The sequence below is a fragment of the Biomphalaria glabrata genome, chromosome 2 (assembly GCF_947242115.1).
Source record: "Biomphalaria glabrata chromosome 2, xgBioGlab47.1, whole genome shotgun sequence".
NCBI lineage: Eukaryota > Metazoa > Mollusca > Gastropoda > Planorbidae > Biomphalaria > Biomphalaria glabrata.
The window spans coordinates 51,759,787-51,785,392 of NC_074712.1; the positions used below are offsets into that span (position 1 = coordinate 51,759,787).

At 36.6% G+C, this 25,606-nt stretch overlaps 1 protein-coding gene across 5 annotated transcripts in view; it reads left to right on the forward strand.

Moving 5' to 3' along the window:
* Window positions 1–258: 258 nt before the first annotated feature.
* The window catches only part of LOC106055109 (uncharacterized), a 39,815-nt gene continuing 14,467 nt past the window's right edge, over window positions 259–25,606 (forward strand). Inside the window, exon 1 of one of the 5 annotated variants that reach the window (XM_013211252.2) lies at window positions 259–493. Coding sequence is in view for 1 of the 5 variants with exons in the window: in XM_013211247.2 (XP_013066701.2) it covers window positions 18,867–18,875 (9 nt within the window). In the remaining 4 variants the exon portion in view is untranslated. Of the gene's footprint in view, window positions 494–17,169; window positions 17,295–18,851; window positions 18,876–21,837; window positions 22,319–25,606 lie in introns of those variants that run through there. The other 4 variants (XM_013211250.2, XM_013211254.2, XM_013211247.2 and 1 more) reach the window with 4 other exon arrangements.

Below are 25,606 nucleotides of genomic sequence, written 5' to 3' on the forward strand. Positions count from 1 at the left end.
ACATTCAACTCAGAACTGCGGGTACTGAGTCTGTAGGCATCAACTTTCCCTTTCATTTCCGATGTTAGGGTTTCCCTAAGGAATGCACGGAATCTCCTTAACCTAATGCTCCTAATGCCTTGACAACTAGCCCACTATTTTCGGCAACATTTTTTACTCACACCACCATCGCTGACACCACCATCGCTGACACCACCATCGCTGACACATTCACGCGCACACATTCACGCACGTGTCGCCATAATTCAAGTTTTTCTCTCGTTCCTATTTCACCACCTCATTGGCTCCAAGAACTACCAGGGTGACCGCTCTTTCTGCGCAGGCCATGTAGTCGGGACAGTATCGTCGAGGACAGTCCATTGGTATCATAACATGCACGTGCTTTTCGAGTGATACGTTTTGAAAAATTATAGCTTGCTGTGGGTATTGAGTTTCTGAAGTTTATTCTTACACAGGAGAGACTTCATCTTTGTGTTCACGCATCTAAATACATGTAAGTAAACAGCTATAGGCCTACTTTCTGATCTTTATTAACTTTTGATAAAAAAATAAATTATAGTTTAAAAATAAGAATATGGTTGACCCAATACATAAAGACTGATGTAATATGTTTGTAATTGTATGAATGTTGGCTTTGATACATTTTTTTATCAGTTTTTTTAACCAATCTTAGTGAAACTTGGCATGAATAAGGTAATTTCAGAGGTTGAAAAGTAAATCAGTGGGCCCTCTCTTCGGTCAACCACCCCGACGTGGGAGCCTACATTTTTTAAAAAGTTTTTTCTTTTACCTATTTGGAATAATCACGAGCAAAGTCGTGATTTTGGCTAATCTTTACTGTAGTCCTGTAAACCTACAGATGTGAATATGAAATGGTAAAAATTAATTCATGTTTTTAAGAAATAACTGACAGTAAACATAAATTATAATAATAATAATACCAATAATAATAATAGAAATATATGCCTATTTTTTATTCCATTTTGTTTACAAACATTTAGTTGAACATGTCTATTTCATAGGCAAGAAGGAGGGGAAGTAAATCCATGTGTTAGTGGGTTAGTTGGTCTCATTCATTGAGATAATGTCATGTGCAAAGCAATATTTCCACAGAAAAGAAATTCAAAATTTGACTCTTTTTACGAAAGCTTATATCAACTCACTCTGTCAGTCTGTCTGTTTGGTACTAATTTTGAACACGTGATTTCTCCCACACCCCTTCTCGGAGCAAGGTGAACACAATTAATTATTTTACCTAGCAAAACATGTAACGATTGAATAAAATAATCAATTGGTCAGTTAATACTGGTAATTAATTATTTCGTTTGAAATTATTAAGGAAAATTACTCCTTTAATATTAAGAAATATGACTAAATATGTGGGGTTTTGTCCCTTTAGATAATTTTACACGTTATTTCTCTTACACTCATTCTTGGATCAAGTTGAAACCTTACACATTTATTTATTTTACCTAACAAAACATAAATTAGTAAAAAAAAATACCAATTAGTCAATTAATATCGGTAATTAATTAATGTGTTTTATACCAAGATGGGAAATTACTCCTTCAGCATTAAGAAATATGGCTAAATATGTTGGGTTTGTCCCCTTAGATAATTGTACACGTTTTTTCTCCCACACCCATTCCCGTATCAAGTAGAAACTTTACACAAATATATATTTATATTTAGCTTGTTGGCATCTGACTTAATGAATAATTATGACTAGCATACATGGGGAAAAAGAAAAGGTGTTGGTCGTTGTGCTGACCACATGACACCCTCGTTAACCGTGGGCCGCAGAAATAAACTACTACAACATCAACCCCATAGTTCACAATGTCTGAAAGGGGAACTTTACTTTACTTATACATTACATGTGTATCAATAAATATGATAAGTTCAATATGAGAACATATATATATATATATATATATATATATATATAGAGAGAGAGAGAGAGAGAGAGAGAGAGTGTGAGAGAGAGAGAGAGAGAGAAAGAGAGAGCAGACATCTGGACGCAGAAAGGAAGATAAAGCCTAACTAAAGAGGATAGAAAGAGGGATAGAGCCTTACAAAGGAGGACATAAATCAGGCGTAATTTTGCTTTCGCTGGCATAGAAGAAGGCAGCTGGCAGCAGATTGCCTCTTAAAGAGATAGCTGGAGAGCTCTTAATATAGTCTCGGGACTACAAATTTGAGAATCAACGATGGGTCCTTGCTGAAAATAGGTGAAGACGACGAAAAGACAACTTAAGTAGACACCAGGAGGACAAGGGCTTTATCTGCGCTCGGTGTGGCAAAATATGCAGGTCACAACTGTATTTGATTTGTTATGTGAAATGATCCTTTCATCTTTTATCTTCCGACTCGGAGACAATATATATATAGCAGATAAAAACTAAACTATATGATGATAAGGTGTTCGCAACTAATTATAAAATGCACTATTTTTATAGCAATCGTCTATGCCAGCGATAACATGTCCCTTGTAGAGCTTTAGACATAGTTCCAAGTCTGCAAATGTCTTTCAAGAGATGTTTAAATAACTCTGTCCTATTAATTTCACAGAATGTAAAGACTTTTCAAATATTTTCATGTTATTAAAGTATAGTATTTTTATTGGTTTAAAATGGGGAAAGGGGGGGGGTAGGAATTCTATAACACATACAAAAAATAAAACCTAAGATTTTGTTACGTTTTCGGAGAAATAATATAAGGGCATGGGGGGGGGGAGTAATATATCAGTTTAGCATTACCACTTTTTTTACAAAAATTGTTTCATTTTATTTGTTTTATTGATTTAAAAAAGTTGTGAATACCTTTGAATGTTACATCTAAATTTGTTGAAAAGAACTTGAACCACTAACAACATACTAAAACATATTACTAGAAGTGTTTTCTTAGGTTACTTTGAATTCATTTTACTTTACCCTTATTTACCAACTGGCTATACATTTATAATAGCGTTTTCTGATTTATAATGAGTGTTTCAATCCATTAGTTTTTCCATCTCAAGATCGCAGGTGCAGGACTAGACAGTTGGTGTTTTGATCTAAGTCAGAAAATCTTCTCTAATAGCAGTGTCTCCAAATAAACGTTTTTTGTTTCGATGGAACCTTTTAGAAATTCGAGAATTGGCAACACTTGTCTTTTTTATGTTGGCAATTTCACTTTTGTGAAATCAAACTAACCATCACGTTTCGTTTCTGGCTTTTTGAGAACTTACTCCATTTCAGTCAGGCCATATGGTTTCGAGAGTTTAGAGTCACATTGAACTCTTTGTGTGTAGCAATATCAGGTGTGTTGTAACGTAAATAAATGTTTGGAGAAGGGGAGGGGTGGAAGGTAGGAACATTTAAATTGATGCAAAAGAAAAAGCAAGTAGAAGCTAAGATAGTAGGTAATGGAGTAGTGTCACCACTGCTTGATATAAACACGCCTGAATATATTTTTTTATAAATTATATCTACATGGGTTACATTTCTACATTTCGTTTGAACGTCAATTCTTACATAGTACTTAAAATATAGGACTAGCTCCTTTTTTTCTCTAGAGACAAATTTAGTGTTGAGCCTATAGAGTTTTCACTTCTTTTCACTTATCTCATAATAGAGTTAAGGGAATAGCAGACAAAGGATCTCTTGACCTTTCTACACTGATAAAAAGGAAATCAAGTTATTCCATGCAGCATCAACTCAGTTATAACATAAAAATCTAGTGTTTGACTTTTGATGTTCCCTCACATTGTCACATATAAATCTTTTGTAGCGAATGATAGCAAGATTTGAAATCTGTGTGACCCCTTCTTAAGAGGAACAGCCTTACTAGACTGTCTAGCCTCATCGCCAAGAAGCTCCAGGCCTTAGAGCTGCCATTTCTTGTCAATAATAGCAGTTTTTCACGGTGCTGGATTTGGTTTTTAAAGGTTATTTAATTAAGAGAATGAATTGACATACAGTCTTGAAAGCACTTAAAATGAAGTAGCCATTAAGTTGTAGCAAAAAATCTCGATTCCATAGACAAAAGAGTTGCACATGACAACTAACAGGTTACCAAGCAACTAATGGAATAAATTAACACCATTGCTCTGATTTCATCGATAGTCGGGAAGAAAGACTTAAAATTCAAGCTTTAGTAATTCTCTCTCTCTCTCTCTCTCTTTGTCTCTCTTTCTATCTCTCTCTCTCTCTCTCTGTCTCTCTCGCTGTCATTATGTGATATTTCATTTATAAAAGTATGTTTCTCTAAAGAAATTTCTGAGTAGAAACGCCCAGAGAATTTCTTACAAATCTCTTGTGCTCGGCATTCCCCCCCCCCCCCCCTGTCCACCAACTACGTTCAGAGTTCAAGTTGAACATTTTTATTTCTTTTTATATTTGTTTCTCAAGTATATTTTTAATGGCTATCATTACTAATGTTGTATGTTTATAAATGTAGAGGTTATACATTTAATAATTGAAGCTTTTCAGATAAATTGTTCCATTCCAGATAAGCTGCAGCCTATGGTACATCGGATCTATCTAGTATTGGTCCAGTTTGTGTGTGGCACATCGGTACTATTATTAGAATACAATTTTGACATCACAACGACGCTTTCAAATACGAAAATGGTTTAGGACACGTTGGCAGTAACCAATAGAACTAGAGTTTATTACAAAGCTCATATCAACGAATCTGTTTGTCTGTCTGTCTGTCTGGTTCAAATCTTGTACACGTTATTTCTACCACTTCTCTTTCTAAAATCAAGTTGAAACTTTGCTGCACACTTAGACAGTATCGATGACAACAGATGCATCAATCAAAAACATTAACCAATATTCACTTAGGACACTTCAGCGCTTGGGCTGTTTAAACAAAATGTTTGCTTAGATGCACTAACACATCAGACTGAGGTTCTTAATTTAGTGCAGAAACATTCCCAACGTGTATATGGAGTGAAATGTATTTTTATCTAATTACGCATCTTTCCTTCTGTAGCTTATTGCGCTCTGGTCTAATCACTTTTGTGCGCCTGTGTTGGAGTGCGCCTGTGTTGGAGTGCGCCAGTGTTGGAGTGTGCCTGTGTTGAAGTGCGCCTGTGTTAGAGTGCGCCTGTGTTGGAGTGTGCCTGTGTTGGAGTGCGCCTGTGTTGGAGTGCGCCTGTGCTGGAGTGCGCCTGTGTTGGAGTTCGCCTGTGTTGGAGTGCGCCTGTGATGGAGTGGTACTTGGGAGAAGATTTGAAGATTTCCGTGCTGCAGTTAGATGCTTAGCAAACACAGCTCAGCTCGAGTCTAGATTCGAACTCGCGCCCCATTGATAGGTCGCCAAGCGTTTCATGCCACTCAGCCATATCTCCAAACCCCAAGTTCTAACATTGGCACTAACAAATAAAATATCCTTCAGGTCGTAGTCCATTAGGAAATATTGATTTCATCAGTATTCGCGGTTATTTTCTGGAACACGTGACCCTTTAGTCGATGTACAGTAATCACCAGCATCTCCAATACTTCGATCTGACACTGCGAGATGAATGTCGGCTGTTTATAAACAACATGTGCACTTTTAGAGTTTTTTCTCTAGCTCGTGAAAACTTTGCAGACAAAAAGTAGCTCTGCAGACGTTCTAAACACGACCGTATCGTCCCCTTCCGGCCATTCCCACTATTGAGGTAACTCCTTTTCAATTTCCGTTTCCCGGCATGCATTAAGCTTTTATTATTATTATTATTTTAAAAAATGGAATTTGAAATTAAAATCTAAAAGGAATTCAAGTTTTTATCTATGGAAGAATGATTTAAATTGATAAATTTTATTTTAACTCAAGCAGAGCTAAATCTTGTAGACCCAATTCTGTAGAAATATTGCACAATAAGATAATTGTATTGGCATTAACCAAGCCAAAAGGCATGAAATATTTTCCAGTTTTATTTATAAATGGCTTTTTTTTTTCTTGTTATTGTTTTTTTTTTATGTGTTCTGAAGAAACTGTTAACACAGTTTTTACTGTTGCGGCCCCCTAGAGTTACACAATAATAGTTTTCATTTTTAAGCACTGTAAGTATCCCATATAAACATGGATCCGAGTAATAGACTCTATTACAGTATTCATGACGCGTAGGACGTAATCATCTTCTTTTTTTTTTTAAGTAACGTCTGTATTATATAAGATAAGATAAGTTTCATGGTGCTCATTGTTTTAAGATAATGTGTAAATCCTTAACTAATGTTATTAAAATCACTAAATTTGGAAAGCCTTCAGGAGAGAAGACTTAAAAGTAAAGTACCAATTATACATAAAACACTGAACCATAATCTTCAAATACAAAACAAAACCTAATAAAATACTCCGAAAGACACAAAGATAAAGGCACATTCCTCGTTCCATATGCTAGGACAACTTTGTACAAATACTCCTTCTTCCCTAGTTCTATTAGAGCATGGAATGGGTTGCCTGAGCCAGCCAATGACTTGGCAGAAATTCAGTCATTGGTTAATATGCATGACTGAATGCATGCTGCGTAGGACGTAATCGTCTTCATTTTTGAAGCAACGTCTGTATTTTATAAGATAAGAAGATAATGTAAAAAAGTAGTAAGAACTTTGTAACGATTCAGTAACAAATGGCTTAATGTTGCAATTGCTACCGAAACTAGCAATCTGGTAACAAAAACAAAAGTCGAATAGATGTAGCTGTCCTTTTAACAGCTGTTAATTGCAATTAATACAACGTTTCATTAACAACGAAATATAAATAATAATAAATAAAACAGCAATATATGTAGGCCTAATGGTGTTATTAGTTGGAGTATTTGATTAGAGCCATAAGGTTTGACTATGTTAGCAGCGGTTGCAACTAGATTGAGCAATACATAATTTACTGAATTTAAAAAGAAATGTGATTTTATCTGAAAAATGACCAAAGTTTGTTCTTTTTTCTTTGATTGATTTTTGCGTCACGAGGTCACATCGCCCTTCTTCTTGCGTCGTTTAGTATTTCCCATAGACCAGACAGCACAAAGCAGAGAAAACAACATTTTTGTTAATGGATTCGCTGTTGGCACTTTATTTCGGTCATTGCCAGTTTTGGTCTTCAATATCGAAAGTTTTTGGTTTGTTTAAAAAAAAATGTTCTTGGTTTAGGGGCTTTTATTATTGACGGTCCTAGCGCTAGATGAGGAGCTGTGTAGCCTTTGAAAGTAGGTTTAATAAAGATTGAGTACTTATGCCTTACCAAGGGACAAAAATATGGTTTAAACATAAAACCCTGACGGATGTGACGGAGCCCAATTGGACGTGAGACAGGGTTTCTCTCAGAGGTCCAGACCATACTCACATACACAATTAAGTGGCCTGTGAGGAGTGATACTATTTCTAATGAGCGTCTGGACGTCTCCTCTCCCCCCCCCCCCCCCCCATACCACCGGTGCTGCTGGGAGGACTAATAAGTTAAAAAGAGAAATTTAAGGCAGCGGAACAATTATGTTTAAAATGGGCTTCATCGTCGTAAACAATTCCTCGTATTAAGCAAGGTGACTTGTAGCGCACTTTTATTTTTTCGAAGTGGATGGGGCAAACAGTTGTTGAAATGTATTGCTTAACAGAGTTTGCTTTTTAATTGATATTAGTAAGACATTATTCAATAGTTGTTTTATCTCAACATATATCATGTTGATTTTGAATAGTCTTGAAAATGATACGATAAACTGGCCTAAAGTCTGTATCATTTATGCTTTAACTCTGCTAGATACATTGAACAATTTTAAACAAAAAAATTGGATTGGATTTGTTAACCCTTACCGTTCACTGACTACGCAACAGATACGTTAAAAAAGCACAATTTAGTAAAGCAGAAACAGATGATAACAATGAGACTTAACATAGGCTGCAGTTTAGTATTAACTATAACATTCCCATAGTTTTCACGCTATCTTGGTTGAAAAGGTTAAGGACTGCTGCACTTTTCTCAGATGCTAAACTTTCTTTAAAACACCCCCTCCTCCGCTCTTACTTTATTTAAAAAATTCTTTTTTGTCATCCGAAGCTAATTATAATGACTTATTTGCATATAAAAACATACTCTTAATAATTAATACCAAGACAATCAAAATGTTGGTTTTTTTTTATAACAAAGTAGCCTACAAATAAAAAGACTATTAAAAAAACATAACATAATAAAACAATGCTTTTTGTTAGAAGTATTTAAATATATATTTTCACCCCCCTACCCCCATTAGCCATTTAGGGGACTGGCAAAAACGTTTTTGTTCATTCTGAACTTGTGAAATTATTACTTCTCCTTGCGTCTATAAGGCTAATAGTTCTCATACTAAGAAGATCGCAGAGCAAATAGATTTTAAAAAAAAATAGAACATGCCGATATTGAAAAGTGAGAAACAGAACAAGTTTTGAAATGGATTAGATCGTCGTAATCTATTCCTCGTAATCAGCAAGACATTTTGTAAGGAACCTTTTTTGGGGAATACAATTTTTGAAAGGTCTCGTTGAATAGAATTTTTTAAACTCGCTATTATTGCGGGACATTTCTCAGGAAAACAGAAAAAGAAATAGACTACGTAGAAGATGAATGATATGGCGTGCTTTCATCTAATAATTGATCAAACCCTGGTAATAGTTGATAAAACCCTGGTAATAATTGATCAAACCCTGGTAATAATTGATCAATACCCACTTGTGGAATTTTAATCACAATTTAAATTGAAAAAAAAAAAGATCGACTCCGCGCCCCCAAGCCAAGGCCTCGCTCTCCCCTGAAGGTGGGTTGCGCGCCCCAAAGTTTGAGAAAAGGCTACTCTATGTCTATTTTTTAAAATTCTTCTGTTCTCTTTTATAAGCGAAATCGGTGTGGAACCCACGAAAGACAGTGAACTGTGGATAGCATTAGGCTGCAAATGAACCTTGAAATAACAGATCAAGAGCTACACAAGTTTAGAAGGGTGGATACATTTAAATGAAGCAATGGATTTCCTAGTCATTATCCTTTATCCTTTAAGTCTGCTAATAAAGCATATTAGTTCAGTTCAAAACATTGTGCCTAACACAATGACCTGACTGTTGACTCTAACTCGTAGAAATTAATCAAAAGACCAGAGGACGAACATTAAGATTAACGACATTACCAGCAAGTCCAGCTGTTTGGGCTTTTGTTTACTTAGCAACGGTATCGATTCCTTATTTCTGGGAATTGTTGGAAGTGGTTCTTCCAAGAATTGGAAACCAACAGTAATAAAGCCAGATGTAAAAGTAAAACGTAAAGTTCTCCTTTCAGAGCTTGCGATTTATGGGATTAAAGGACATCTTTTTCTGTTGTCCACGGTTAACGAGGGTGTCATGTGGCCATGATTACTACAAACCGCCTTTACTTTCCCTCAACTAATGTCAGGTACTCATTAGATCCAGTTGGACTCAGGGGCCTCCTAAAGACCCCGAAATTAAAAATCCCAGTCTTTACTTGATCCGAGAATGGAAAGTGAAAGATGTAAAGTGTAAAAGATTTTGTCAAGACAGACGGAATGATTTTATATAAACTTAGTAGCAATTCAAGTTTAGGACTCATATACGTATCTGTTGCGTAGTCAGTGAACTGTAAGGACCTGACACAAACTTATATCAGTATTTCTAAATGTATTCTTACTTCGGGGTTCTTTAAAAAGTCGACACAAGGATATTTGAATATTTCTTCTCCATTAACCATTAAAAGAAATCGACATTAGATTTTTTGTTAGACATTATGTAGTTCACACGGCCTAATTTCAAGCTTAGTTTATAGATATTCAACATAGTCACTTATATATTTACCACACATCTTACATTAGTTTATTTTTATAGTAGTAAATTTAAAAATGTTAATCAATAACTAAATTCAATTGAGAGTAAAATGCAAATATAAAAAGTCTTTTTTTTTTTTCGATCGTCATTGATTTTACGAGTATAGAAAATTGTCTAGCTATTAGGCAAGCATTCACTTTGCGGACATTCAAATAGTCAAGGAATGGCTTATGTCCACACCAGCCAATGAGATATTTGAAGCGAATCACGTGAACAAGATGATGAGAATGATAGCCTACAATTTAATTAATTGTTTTACTTCTTTTAAAGTTTACTTTAGATTCCTATTCATGTTTTCTATTTCTTTTGATAAAAAAATATATTTCTTATGTAATTTAAAATCGTAGGCCATACCTGCTCAAAAATATCTTATTTTGTGGTAATTATTACAATTAGGATTAGGTCCTATTCTGGATATCGGGTCGTAGTTTAATGTGTGATTCATATGTTTACAGGTTGTTATAGATTGAAATATATTTTCCCTAAACTCGATAGTCAACAAATGACAAAAAAAGTGGTGATGGTGAATTATTGAGCTCGCTGATGGGCTGAGCGTTGTTTGTTTCAACATGGCGTCAGGCTATACACTGATTTTTTTATTTTAAAACCCCTCAATAGATGATTTTGACGATAAAACTTTCCTTTTCGATATAAAATCTAAAGCGAAATACATGCATGTAATTCCAAGAGCGTAGTCAAGAGAGGTTACAAATTTCTACCAGTGGCTGGGCTCCATTAATAAAGTGTGAATAGTCATCTGCCGAAATTGAAAAACACAAAATGTGGCTCAACAAAGATGGCTAAGACAGATTTTAGGAGTCAGTTATAGAGATCGGGTCTAAATCAAAGAAATCATATGCCGAATTGGGAGTCGAACCCTTAGTAAGGTTGTGACAGAGCGTCCTATGAAGTTTTGCGGGACATGTTCTCCGACAAAAAGAATTACGCATAATAAGAGTTGCGGAAACAGCTTGCCGGAAAATGCGCCGAACGGCGCGAGAGGGTCTAAGTCAGTGAGAATAGCACATTAGGTTTTTGAAATAAAACTTTTTAATAGCAAGAAAATGCACTGTAGATACCTCAGAACATGGGCGTAGCCAGGGGAGGGGGTTTGGGGTTCAAACCCCCCCCCCCCCCCGAAATGAAATCCCCCCCCCCTTTTTTTGGGGGGATCGGAATTTAGTGAATGATTTTTTGCTTTGATTTTGTTTATTTTAGGTGAGATTTTAATACTAAACCATCAATTGCCCCAGCACAACCAAGGGGGTTTTGAGTTTAAAACCCATTACCAGGGGGTTTTGAGTTTAAAACCCCCTACCAGGGGGGTTCGAGTTTAAAAATCCCTACCAGGGGTTTTGAGTTTAAAACCCCCTACTAGGGGTTTTGAGTTTTGAACCCCCTAGTTGGGTTTTTTGCAGTTAACCCCCCCCCCCTCTTCTATAAAACAAAACAAAAAAAATGCAAAAGAAAATCCCCTAATTCCAAGAGCACAGTTAAGGGAGATTTTGATTTTAAACCCCCCTCCAAAATTTACGATAAACCCCCTCTTCAATATAAAAAAAGTTAATTACGCACTCAAAATGTTATGAGCGTAGCTAAATGGGTTTTGACTTAGTTTTTAGTTTAAACCCCACTTCAGCTGGGTTTGAAGGAAAAAATACCTCTTTAATAATAAAAACAAAGCAAATTATACACTCAAAATGTTTTGAGTGTAGTCAAAGGGGTTTTGAGTTTAAACTCCCCTCTAGTGGAGTCTGAAGCTAAAAAGTACCTCTTCAATATAAATAAAAGCAAATTACTCACACTAAAATCTATGAACGCAGCCAAAGGGGTTTTGAGTTGAAACCCCCGCCAGGGGGGGGGGGGGTTTGAGGCTAAAAAATACATCTTCAGTGTAAGAAAAAAAGCAAATTACGAACTCAAAATGCTATTAGCGTTGCCAAAAGGGGTTTTGAGTTTAAACCCCCATTCAGAGGGGTTTAATGCTAAAAATACCTCTTCAATAAAAAAAGCAAATTACACACTAAAATTATTTGAGCGTAGCCAATCCAATCGGGGGTTTTGAGTTTAAACCCCACTTCTACAGATGGCGTTTGTTTAAAGTTTAAAACCCCTCCAGATGGTTTTGAGTTTAAGATCCCCCTACAGAGCATTTTGAGGTGGAAAACCCCCAACAGATGATTTTGACGATAAAACTTCTCTTTTCGATATAAAATCTAAAGCAAACTACAGTCACTTAATTTCAATAGCGTATTCAAGAGTGGTTACACATTTTTACCAGTGGCAGGGCTCCCTTAATAAACTGCAGTGAATAGTCTGCCGAAATTGAAAAACACTAAATGTGGCTCAACAAAGATGGCTAAGACAGATTTTAGGAGTCAGTTATAGAGATCGGGTTTAAATCAAGGAAATCCTCTGCCGAACTGGGAGTCGACCCTTTAGTAAGATTGTGAGAGAGCGACGCATGAGGTTTGTGGGACATGTTCTCCGACAAAATGAATTACGCATAAGAAGAGTTGCAATGATATCCTAGTACAACTTGACGCCACTCATTCATTTAGGTCCTCATGGCAGGTGGGAAGAGGCTTCAGACATTACCAGTGACAGATTTTTATGGAAACAGCTTGACGTCAAATGCTCCGAACGGCGCGGAAGGGTCTAAGTCAGTAAGAATAGCACATTAGGTTTTTGAAATAAAACTTTTTAATATTAGGAAAATGCACTGTAGATACCTCAGAATATGCATTTTGTTGGCTTTCAATACCAGAAATAGTGCTTGGCGGCGGGGCTTCGCCCCGCGCTAGAGCTCCCCAGACCCCATTGCTAGTAATGGCAGGGAATCTACAATTTTATGGAAACAGCTTGACGGCAAATGCGCCAAAAGGCGCGGGAGGGTCTAAGTCAGTAAGAATAGCATATTAGATTTTTGAAATAAAACTTTTTTATAAGCAGGAAAATGCACTGTAGATACTTCAGAATATGCATTTTGTTGGCTTTCAATATCAGAAATAGTCCTTTCGGCGGGGCTTCGCCCCGCGCTCGGGGAGCTCCTAGCGCTCCCCCAGACCCCCTTGCTAGTATTGGCGGGGAATCTACAATTTTTCCACTAACTCATGGAAGAACCTATTCTAGGGCACAATAAACATCTTACGAAAGAATGAAGGGTCAGAATACAATAAAGATTATGTACACACACACACACACATAAATACATATAAAAAAAACATTTCGCGTGTGTGGGGGGGGGGAGGGAAAAAAAAAATCCACCCCCCCAAACCCCCCCCCCCCCCCCCGAAAAAAAATCCTGGCTACGCCCATGCCTCAGAATATGCATTTTGTTGGCTTTCAATACCAGAAATAGTGCTTGGCGGCGGGGCTTCGCCCCGCGCTAGAGCTCCCCAGACCCCATTGCTAGTAATGGCAGGGAATCTACAATTTTATGGAAACAGCTTGACGGCAAATGCGCCAAAAGGCGCGGGAGGGTCTAAGTCAGTAAGAATAGCATATTAGATTTTTGAAATAAAACTTTTTTATAAGCAGGAAAATGCACTGTAGATACTTCAGAATATGCATTTTGTTGGCTTTCAATATCAGAAATAGTCCTTTCGGCGGGGCTTCGCCCCGCGCTCGGGGAGCTCCTAGCGCTCCCCCAGACCCCCTTGCTAGCAAGGGTGAGGAGTCTACAAGTTTTCCACTAATTCCAGGAAGAACCTATTCTAGAGCACAATAAGCGTATTTCGAAAGGGTCAGAATGTAATAAAGATTTATTATGTTAAACACACACACATATATATAATTTTTTTCCGCGCGGCGGGGGGGGGGTCGGGGGAAATCCCCCTCAACCCCCCCCCCCCGCCCATGGAAAAACGTATCTGCGAAAGTCAATGGACCACTGTAGCTCCTATCATACACTTTGTTCTTATACCAAAGACTAAAGACAGTATTGTTACAAATTAACAGTGACAAGTAGAGGTCAACGTGTGACCCCCAGCGAGATGACACAGCAGCCAGTGTTCTCTGGAATCTACGCGTATAAACAAAGACAGGATGTGACGTGTCCTCACGTGTTATTCCAGAGAACGAACAGATCTAAGAAGGTGTTGATACTTTCTCAATGATTGGAGGGTCGGCTTGTATTTGTCTCAACTGTTTGTTGGCGGTCTCGTATGCTCTGCAAATATCTCTGCACCTTTCCAATGTGAGACTACTATCTTATAACAATTTCATTTTGAGGCATTCATGTCTAATACCAAGAACTACTCTGTCCTCAATCAAGCTATCTTCCAGGCGTTCAAAACTACACGTTTTTGCTAGTCTTCTAAGATTTGTTATGTACTTTTCAATGTCCTCGCCTTCTTGCTGTTCACGAGTATTGAAAACATAGCGCTCATAAGTTTCATTCGTTTTTCCAATGCAAAAACTTTGTTCACTATTTCTTCCATCTTTCTTTCTTTTCCCTTCTCAATTTCAAGACCTTCATATATGTCCATCGCTTTTGTCCCTATAATTGTTAGAAAAGTGGCCACTCTGACCTCCTCTGACTCTTCCGACAATTTAGTGGCTAACTCATAGTTTCGCCAGCTCCGGTGAAACTTTTGCCAAGTAGCGGCCATGTTTCCTTCTACCTCGAGCGGCTCGGGTACAGGAAGGAAATTTCTAGCTGCCATTGCACGGCGTAGCCTTGAATTGTTGCCGATTTATTATTGCAAACAATAAACCTTTATATACTGATTAATGATTACCTTTGATCATTAATACACCGCTGCCACCATGTTAATTATGATCTAGGTTCACAGTCAGCAATAAACAAACAACAACCATTAGTGTCATGGCGGAGAATGATACTTTATTATATTGAACGCGTGCACCTTTGCGCACCATATTAACAGGGGCAGTATTACGAATGAACAGTGATAGATAAAGATCACTACGTGTGACCCCAGCGAGATGACACTGCAGCGGGTGTACTCTGGAATCTACATGTAAAAACAAAGACAGGATGTGACGTTTCCTCACATGTTGTTCCAGAAGATACTAGCAGTGTTTGTGCAACTTTGGATGAGCGATTAAGGACTCTATATAAGCCAGAGAGTTAATGTGAAAGTCAGTCGTGAGTGAGCCGTATAGAGTCGTAGGTAGAATAGTCGATACAGTCTTCGTTACTGAGAAATGTGTACGACTCGATGCAAGTTAACAAGGGTAGAGTTAACTGGAGTGGACTACTGTCGTTAAAGTCTATACAGCGAACTACAGTGGACTTGAGCCGTTACAGTCGATACAGTCGATGTAAGACGTGTACGGCTCTGATTCGTTAGACTTGAGTAAGACTTGGTTCAGCTTTGGGAGACCTGGAGAGACACTGGGAAGTGTGTCGTTGGTCTGTTCTGTGGAATACGGCTCGATGCAAGTTGAGAAGAGATGAATTGCAACGAAGTATAGCTAACTGTAAACTGACAGATATTGTACAGTCTTCTACGCTACATGTTACAGTGACGAATTGTTAGTTAATAGTCATTAAAGTTATATGAAACTGAAAGTTGAGTAGTCAAGTTCTTTGCAGTGTTTTTATTTGTGTGCCAACTAATACATCTAGCCAGAAGATTCAGAAATACGTAACAGTATTTTCTTTTCCAGTAAGTTTTTTGGCACAATAGCTACTGGAGGCTAATTTGCAAACGAAAGCTGCTGGGACTGGAAATATTTTGGTAATACAATTCAGCAGCACGAAGGTCTCTGTCAATCACGTTAAAATGTTTGTAAAATGTATGAAATGTTTCAGATGTTCCTTAAGAGTTGAAGATAATCTAATTCTTAGTCAAACCTCCCGCAGTACGACGAGGGATAGCAGCGGGCAGGGTATGAACCCAAGACCATTGAGACGAAGGAAAAATAATCCAGCGCGCATATGCACCGGCCATGCACCCATCCATACTTATAAGCAGTGCATTTTATGTGAAATAAAACAATAGGTGCCGGTACTCAATGATGGAATGCCTAACTTTTAACTACTATTAAATTAATAATAAACGTTAAAATACAAGAAAAGTAATACTTTTTTCCCCCACATTGAAAAAGATGCCTGTACGTACCGTGCGTACCGTCACAAAAAAAGCACTGCTTATAAGTATGTGCAAGCGTGGTTGGATTAAGCTCTGAGAATGTCCAATGGTAGAGCAATGGATGACTTGATGCTAGAACAAACTAGAAAAGAAAAAATGCATTGGCGAGCAGTCTTAGCAAGAATTCTAACGATCGTTCAGTACCTTGTCAAAACAACAGCGCATGTCTTGGAAGAACAGAGAAACTTTATGCGCCAAACAAAGGTCAGTTTTTAGGCTTAGTTGAGATGCTTGACAAATTCGACCCAATCATGCACGTATGCAAAAACATCTTCGGCTAATTAAGAACGCCGAGGCTCACGGCCAGTACCTCGGATACAGGATACAAAGCAAGCTCACACAGTCGTTGGCATATCTTCCCGTCATCCTTGACTGCTAGTTAGCCACAGAGAACAGATTTCTTTTCCATAGCGTTTTGTGGACGTATCAGATCTAGAAGTTAATAGGGAGAACACTTCGAGTTTATGTACTTCAAATGTCCCTTACGGCTCAGGGCCGCGCATATCAATTTCGCCCAGGGTCCCAGGCACTGCTAAGGCCGCATTTTCCTGTTCACTAGATCTAGGCCCTATATGTTCACCAGATCTATGTGTTCAGTAGATCTATATGTTCACTAGATCTAGGCCTATATATGTTCACTAGATCTATATGTTTTTTGTCAGTAGATCTAAATGCTTTTTGTCAGTAGATCTATATGCTTTTTGTCAGTAGATCTATATGTTCACTAGATCTATATGTTCACTAGATCTAAATGTTCACTAGATCTATATGTTTTTTGTCAGTAGATCTAAATGCTTTTTGTCAGTAGATCTATATGCTTTTTGTCAGTAGATCTATATGTTCACTAGATCTATATATTCACTAGATATATATGTTCACTTGATCTATATTGTCACTAGATCTAAATGTTCACTAGATTTATATGATCATTTGATCTACATGCTCAAAAAAAAACAACAACACCTAAAGTAGTATTTGTTATCACTTTGAATGCACATGTATTGTAACCCCCCCCCCTCCATTTTTTTTTACCTTTATATAAACATTACGTCACAGTGTACAGCTTCAATGCCTGGACATGCCACCTCTGCTTAGCACAATGGACTGAAGTTAGGAACACAACGACCTTCACCTGGTGACATTATTCTGGTCACGTCTGACAGTTGCCTGGCAAAATATTTTGCAAAATTAAACTTTCATTCTTCAGCCTCTACAAACAAAGCGATATATCTGTCCGTCTGTCTGTCTTTTTTTTTTTTTGTATCTTTGCCTATATTTTGGATCTAAAACTGTAGCACGACTTAACGCTCTGGTGCATTCACATGTATTGGAGAAGCTTAAACATTCGGTACGAGTTGTTTGTTTTTTTAGATCGATATTTTAATAGAAACTGAGTTGATCAATTCTTTCATTGTTCTTCATTAAAATAAGTATTAAATTAGTATCTTATCGCTTATAAATTACAGACGTTCCTTACGTCCTACCCGTATTCACGTGTCAATCTAGTCATGCATGTTAATTAGAGATGCTCTACTAAGTCATTAGTTTACCTGTCTGATTCAGGCAACCCTCTGCCTGTTGTAATGGCACTAGGGAAGAAAGACGCACGTGTACGAATTTGTCTCTTTCTCCGTCTGAAATGTCAAATCTGTTTGTTTTATAAACCTTATCCATTTTCATATATATTGTTTAGTGAACGTTTTTGTCCAAACTCTGACGGTAGGTGATCTGCTTCACTTTGGTTCCCTGAATCTAAGGAGCCTTTATGTACATGGGACTATTTGTTTCTTCGCAAAAGTCTCGTTGACCTAGATGACGTTCTTTCCTGAGCACTCTTAGCACTCTTAGCACTCTGTGCTGCAGCACGTTGAAGGAGTGAAAGTTAATTGATGACTACATGTACTGTAATTAATGAAGTTCTAAACTATTGACTTGTTCTTGTCCCATGTAGGCTCACACAATGTTCTAACATAATATGTTTACTTTTTCTTAACGGTATAAGCATGAGTGTATTGAACACTTAATTGAACGCTTTAGTTAAACACCATCGCGCTGTCGAACTTCCAACTCTTATGTTTGGGTTTTAAAAACAAGATAAATATTCGCTGTGGGAACTAATAAACTTTTGTAGACTTACAGTCAACAGTTAAAAACATTTACTAACGCAGAACTGAGGCCTTGATCACTGAAACATTGAACTAAACAGTGAAAACATCGATCACATATCTTTGTACTTTTTTTTTACAATACCATGTCTGAACTTCAGGGAACCTGGAACCAGCCAGGAACCTGCATGGACAGCCGATCTCAAATATGGCTGTAAAGATTTTCCTACAAATTGAACAGTTGATATATTTCGCTGAGAAAAAAATTCATACCTCGTTGGCTATCTTATCTTATCTTATATAATACAGACGTTACTTCAAAAAAGAAGATGATTACGTCCTACGCGTCATGCATTCAGTCATGCATATTAACCAATGAATTAAACTCTGCTTAGTCACTGGATTTCCTGGCTAGCTCAGGCAACCCATTCCATGCTCTAATAGCACTAGGGAAGAAGGAGTATTTGTACAAATTTGTCCTAGCATATGGAACGAGGAATGTATCATTATCTTTGTGTCTTTCAGAGTATTTTATTAAATTTTGTTTTTGTATTTGAAGATTATGGTTCAGTGTTTTATGTATAATTGCTACTTTACTTTTGAGTTTTCTATCCCGAAGGCTTTCTAAATTTAGTGATTTTACTAAAGGTGTTACTCTAGTCAAATGTGAATATTCGTTTGTTATGAATCTCACTGTTCTATTTTGTGTCTGTTCCAGTTTCTCAATGTTTTCTTGAGTTGAGGGGTCCCAAACAGAGGATGCATATTCTATTATTGGGCCCAAGGCGCGTTGAGAATTTAACAGAAGTAACCAAATGAATGTGGTCAGTATAGTTAGCATTTTTCAAGTAAAAATTTTAATAAATTTGGCTAGAGATTTAGACCTAGGTCTATTTTCAACATCGGTTTTGAAAGAACTATCGCATTCTTGAAATGAATTTCGGGAATTTCCGAATGTAAGGCTTTAATTATTCAAGAGTTTAATAAATTAATGTTTAGGACAAATTGTGCGCATCATCTTCTAATTCTAAATCAAAATGCTTCTCGTCGGAATATTGGAAAGTTTACTTGATCTATACATTCGCTTAAGCCAGGATTCTGTCTCGGGGAGTAAGGGAGCAGATAAGGGGTTAAAAATGTTTTATTGTTTTTAATCTAACATTCATTAATTTTTAAGAGAAAAACAATCGCTCTTCGGTTATGGAAGGTAGGTATTGTCTTTAAAAAAAGTATTTTTAATGTTTTTTCTTGTTTTTTTTTAAGTGATTCGAAAGTTGAATACTTTGAGCTTTAACAAACAGTCACATTAGAATTGACGTACAAATGCCCCTTCTTCCCTAGCGCTATTAGAGCCAGGAAAACCAGTGACTTGGCAGAATTTAAGTCATTGGTTAACATGCATGACTGAAAGCATGACACGTAGGGCGTAATCATCTTCCTTTTTTTGAAGTAACGTCTGTATTATATAAGATAAGAAGACATAGACAAGTACTAGACAGTCTCTTTCAATAAGAATAAATCCAATGAACCTTAATGAGCCTCATGTTTAAACTCTTATATGACATTGTATTATACTCTTACAGCTAAGTAAGCCAACATCTATAGACTACCTCTAGAGCAATATACAATGCAAAAAAAAAACACAACTTTTTTCATTTAAAACACAAGCTTCATCTGGAGGACGTATTCAACTTATATCACCATATCTGTCAAGTACTATTTCTTTTCCTTGTTTTGGTACCAAACAAAATAAATAATTACCAATAGTTAATTAGCTAAATGGTTAATTTTTTATTGATTCATTTTTTGTCAGGTAGGCCTACTAGAAATAATTGCAAAATGTCAACCTGATCTGATATTGGGTGTGGGGGAAATAACGTGTACAAACTTCTTACCAGACAGACAGATATAAGATTTGTAAAACCAAGAATCGGTCTGTCTTTATATATTTCATTTGTCCTTCAGGATTTCCAGGCGTCTACTTTTGTGTTATACAACTTCATGTTTCTTTTTATTTTAACTGACACCTTTGTTTTATAATTGCTTTTAAATGAGACTAGCTTCCCGTTAATTAGTAAATGTTGAGGAGTATTCTATTTAATGCTCATTACTGACTGATGGGAAAAACCAACTGGTGTGTTTGTTTTGCTAGAGCCCCGCCATCTGTCACGTTATTTCCTAAAAATACACTGCGCTATATGTCATCGCGCATTGATCTGCTGATCCCATGAGCCATTGGTTCAATTGTATGCCAAGTTATCAACGTGACCAATTAACTACGTTGCAATATTGTTTCAAACCTCGGTTGATTCTGATTGCGTCACATTGGGTGTAAACATAATCAGGTAAAGTGCAGACTTTTGGAGACAGTGGAGCTGGCACAACAAGATGTGAAAAGTGGATGTGATTGCGTCTTTTGTTCCCTACAAACGATGCATTTGGTTGGCTGCAAAATAACCTCAGAGAACGAAAAATTATTAAGCATTGAATCAATACTAGGGTCAAATTGGGATTGAAATGGTATGGGGGGGGGGGGGAAGAAAGACTCATTGAGGATATAGTTTGGTTTGAATCAAATTTATTATGACAATAAATTCTATTTCGGTTAATTATACAAACTGCTTATTCGGATCAAATCGTAAGTATCAAAACCGTCTTGTATTGCAATCGGACCATTCAATTATCATCACCAAAACGATCCCATCCCGAATAATCGCCATGTGAAATGGAAAGGAATGAACTGTTTTTTTTACTGAGTCCACTGCTATGAACAACATCGGTATTAGAGATACGGCTTTATTTAGATTTACTCTCTTAAAGGAGCAGGTTGGTCAAGTGGTCATTCATTTGGCTGCAATTATAAAAGTTACAAGCTCGACGGATTCGCTAGTCCCACAATTCACCTAGTTGGCAACACCTGGCGGTGTAAAGTAAAAACGGTTGTTCCAACTCAATAAAAGCCTCTAGATTTGGCAGGTTTTCACGAGTATTTACATTCACTAAGATGTCTCCACCTGTGAGGAATATTTTTTAAACCAATGTATTCTTTTCTTGATTTAAGGCATTCACATTGTAACAGGGATATTTTTTTGTGTTATTCCGAGGTGGTGTCAAATATTAACCTTACAAACATAGAAGGGTGTTTAGGGGCATATAACTTGTTTGAGCTTCTTTGCAGAATTCGAGTAAATGGTTAGCATTCTCTTATGGCACTCTTACTAGGGCATAGGTTGGGTATCCCTGGGCTTGAGGAGGATAAACACACTGATTTGTTTATGTAAGAAATGTATCTTAAAGTTTAGTTTAATATATCATTAGCTATTTGAAATGTTAAAGAGTTTTGTTTAAAAAACCTGCTTTTTTATATGCAAGTGCACTTCATAAACATGCCTAAACAGATGCTTTCAATTAAACTGTTTTGTTCTTTTAATTACATCTCCTCGTTTTTTAAAACAAATTTTTTTTTATTTCATTACAGTCATTGTAACAAAAAGATTGAAATGTTCTGCATAGTATTAGGCATTAAGTTTACAAAGACTGCAAAGTTAACATATTAGAAGCAAATAAATTCTGTGCAGCGATTTGGAGTTATATCTAGACAAATGTACTTTAGGCAGGAAATTAAGTATTAATTTGAATATACAAATTATTCAAAGCTAAAAGTGAAGTTAATGGTGTGTTCCTATTCATTTGTGAATAATAATAATTTAATATTATCATTATTAAATTATCGTATGCAGGAGACTATAGCTCTATTATTTCATGTTAAACATTGATCTTCATAGTGTGGCTGTAATATTATTTTAAGACTAATAAAATGTGTTATAGAACAAAGAGATTGAGAACCACTGACGTAAAGTAATTATACATTCAAAGACGAGCAGCAGAAGTTTTCACAATTGATATGCCTAATGTTTCTGCCTCTTTGTATTTATCAATGAGTCGTAACGTCAACGGCCGCCTCTCACTATTTCAACATTGTGTAGATTCGTTTCTTGTCTGTTTAATTATTCAATGTACTGGGACAAAGTCATTGAGTAATGTTTGTATTATGCTGAAGAACTGGACGTCAAAAGATTAAAAAACGAAATGGGAAGACGATACTGGATCACGCATGAATGAACAGAAATAAAATATTGTCATAGACAAACGAATTTAAATTTGAAGAAACATTTTCTGAAAGCATCGTAACCTTGAAGTGTATTTTGGATCACCAACACTGTTTCATGGTGTATTTTTTTTTTCGCTTGATTAGAAACAAGTTCAAGTAAGACTTCCTTTTATTTATATTATTTTTTTTCACAAAAAAACAACAACAATAAATTAACATTATACAATAGAATATTTAAAAAATGTTTTTTTCATATAGTTCGATCACTTATTTAATAAGTTAGTTTTATAAAATTTAAACTTCACTAATTTCATACTACCTGTGACGGTTGGAATAAGTGACAAGTCAATAGGATGGCTGCCTGGTCCTTGATAATCTTATTATCAGTCTTAAAAGGCGGATAAACGTAATTGTATTCTTAGAACTGTTCTTTAAAAGGAAATCCTTATTCATGTAAGATTATAATAACAGAGACAAATTTAATTGTCTTTTTAAGTTTATGCCAGAGAGCGAGCAGCTGACTAACTTGATTTCAATATAGTCAGTGAGCAGTGTTTCCCAAACTGTGCTCTGTGGGGCCCTAGTGTTCCGCGAGGCCTGAATAGGTGTTTCGTGAACACGAGATTAAATGTACAGGAAAGTTTTTTTCTTTCTTCCTGCTTCAGGTAGAAGTATTGTCATTCATAGGTGGATCTTTATTCAAGCTTTCAAAAAATTGTTGGGGCCTCCACAAAAATCCTGCCCCGGGGGGGACCTCCACATACTTCAATCCAGCCCTGAGTAGACTAGTTAGTACTGGTTCTACCTCGATGGCTCCTGCTCATTGGCATAGTCTTTAAAGCTCATATACTTCACGCATTGAATTTTATTTCTCAATGGTCAGTGTGTGTATGTAGCTGTGTGTAGGTGTGCGTAGGTTGTATCACTTGTATGTTGCTGTATGTATAGCTGTGTGTAGGTGTGAGTGAGTATTTGTGTTTGTATATAGCTGTGTGTAGCTGTGGGTGGGTGTCCGTACTTTGTGATTTTTGAAAAAGTTATTTTCATTAACATTTGATCTGCTTGACATTAACGTGTTTCTTTGGGGACACATGTCACACCACTGGCCTATTGATCCAACGTCATGGCTAAGAGGAAGGGCAAGAGGTCTTTAATGTCGAGGATATGTCACTGATATCTTAACGACTAGCCGGACAGAAATAAGGATACTGGTTTGTTATTGTTATTTTTTTGTAACAATGGTTGGTGGATGTAAACAGTAGAGATTTATTGTTGGTGTTTTTTTTTATCAGTGTTGATGGAACACGTAACATATTGACGACTGTCCACTAATGTCCAAGTATTCATTGAATGAGTCATATTGAAGACTGTCCACTAATGTCCAAGTATTCATTGAATGAGTCATATTGAAGACTGTCCACTAATGTCCAAGTATTCATTGAATGAGTCGTATTGAAGACTGTCCACTAATGTCCAAGTATTCATTGAATGGGTCATATTGAAGACTGTCCAGTAATGTCCAAGTATTCATTGAATGAGTTATATTGAAGACTGTCCACTAATGTCCAAGTATTTATTGAATGAGTCATATTGAACACTGTCCACTAATGTCCAAGTATTCATTTAATCCACTCTTGGACACTGAGCAGTGTCAGGCAGCCATCCGAAGATCCATGCCCAGACTTTGATATAGAACTCATTAAAATTGAAAACAAAATAAAAATACAATTCGACGTGAAAAAAAAATTCTAATTAAAACAACGTTCACTTTTTATTCAATTTTTTTAAAACTATTTTCCATTCGTCCCTTGAAGTCTCAATGTCCACTGGGATGCTATTGTTCTACGTGTGTCTTCTAGTCATAACAAAACAACCCACACTTTCCACACATTCCACACTTTCCAGATATATTTTGTTTCCTCTTACATTTAACATTTATAAAATAAATTGTCTACATCTCTGGTACCCTGCGCTCGTTAAACGAAGGGCAGATTTCTAGTATTAAACTACAAATTATAAGATGAACAAAAACACATACAATTATTGAACATTACTATATATAGATCATCAATATATATGACCGATGGTCAACTAGGGTGTCATGTGGCCAGAAACAACGACCAAACGCCTTTACTTTAAACCAGTGATGCCCAAAATACGGCCCGAGGGCCAGATCATGCCCGCGACGTGCTTCCATCCGGCCCGCCGAAGCATCGGCACAAAATATAGAAAATTCCCCCTCATCCAAAAAAAAATGTTGAAAATGTATCTTTACCTACGTTAGAATGCTCATTTTTATTCTAGTGGATTACTACCAAGGCATTTAATATTTGTGCGTTCATGATATTGGACTATAAAATCTACTATGAAAAGTGAACGGATCTTAAGATTTTGTAGAAAATGATACCATTGCTAGCCAACATGTTTGTTTTTATAAAGCAAGTGTAGCTGTTTAAAAAAAAAAAACAGCAACAGCAAAATATAAACAGGACTTGCGCCATTTTTTTAAGTGTAAAAAGAAAATTCAAATATCCCAACAATTCAATGTAAGTACTAGATCCTCGGGTTTGAAACAAAATAGTTTTAGGTCAATTTCTTTAAGCTTTTGTATCTTTTCCATCATGTGGCCCGCGACACCAGTGCTGGAAATGAAAATGGCCTGCAGATTGAATAAGGTTGGGCATCACTGCTTTAAACCAACTAATGTCATGCATCCATTAGATTAGGGTGGACTTGATGTTAGTGACGTCAGAACAATTTTTGATTGAAAAAGGCCAGAAAAAAAAACTAATTACAATTGTTGGCTGACAAATCAGTTTTACCCTGTGGCTTAAAAAAAATAATTAGATCAGACAAATAAGATTAGTTTTAAAGACAATAAAGCATCTTGTATGACACTATATTTTGTTAAGCATGTATTGTTTAATTACAATGTGGGCACAATTCCATATCGTCTGCAATGAAAAGCATAAGCTATATGTGTTATAAGCAATCAAGACAAGAACAGAGCGGTACAAAATTTCGTTCGTACCTTGCTCAGTCAGACTATATCAACGCCAGCCGTTGATAAGGAAACATGAAAAGGACCAAGATGCATGTGTGTAATCGCTGAATGGACTCTTTATGAAGTCTGTTCTATTTATGTGTATGTTTCTCTTGTGTTGTCTTTATATGAGAAAAGAGTCCTTGTAATCAACAACAAATTTCCGTAAGGATCAATAGAGCCGTCTTAGTCTTAGTCTTAATTATAGGTCGATGTATCTAAGCCCGTGGAGAGGACCCCCCCCCTTTTTTTTTTCCAAGCAAACTTATGGTGACAATAAGTGTCTATAGGTGTTCGTTTTAAAAAGGGACAAAAATAAATGTGTTTTTTTAGTGGCCCCCGAAAGGGGAAAAGACGCTATTAGTTTTGTGTGAAATGTCTGACTGTCTGTCCGTCTGTCC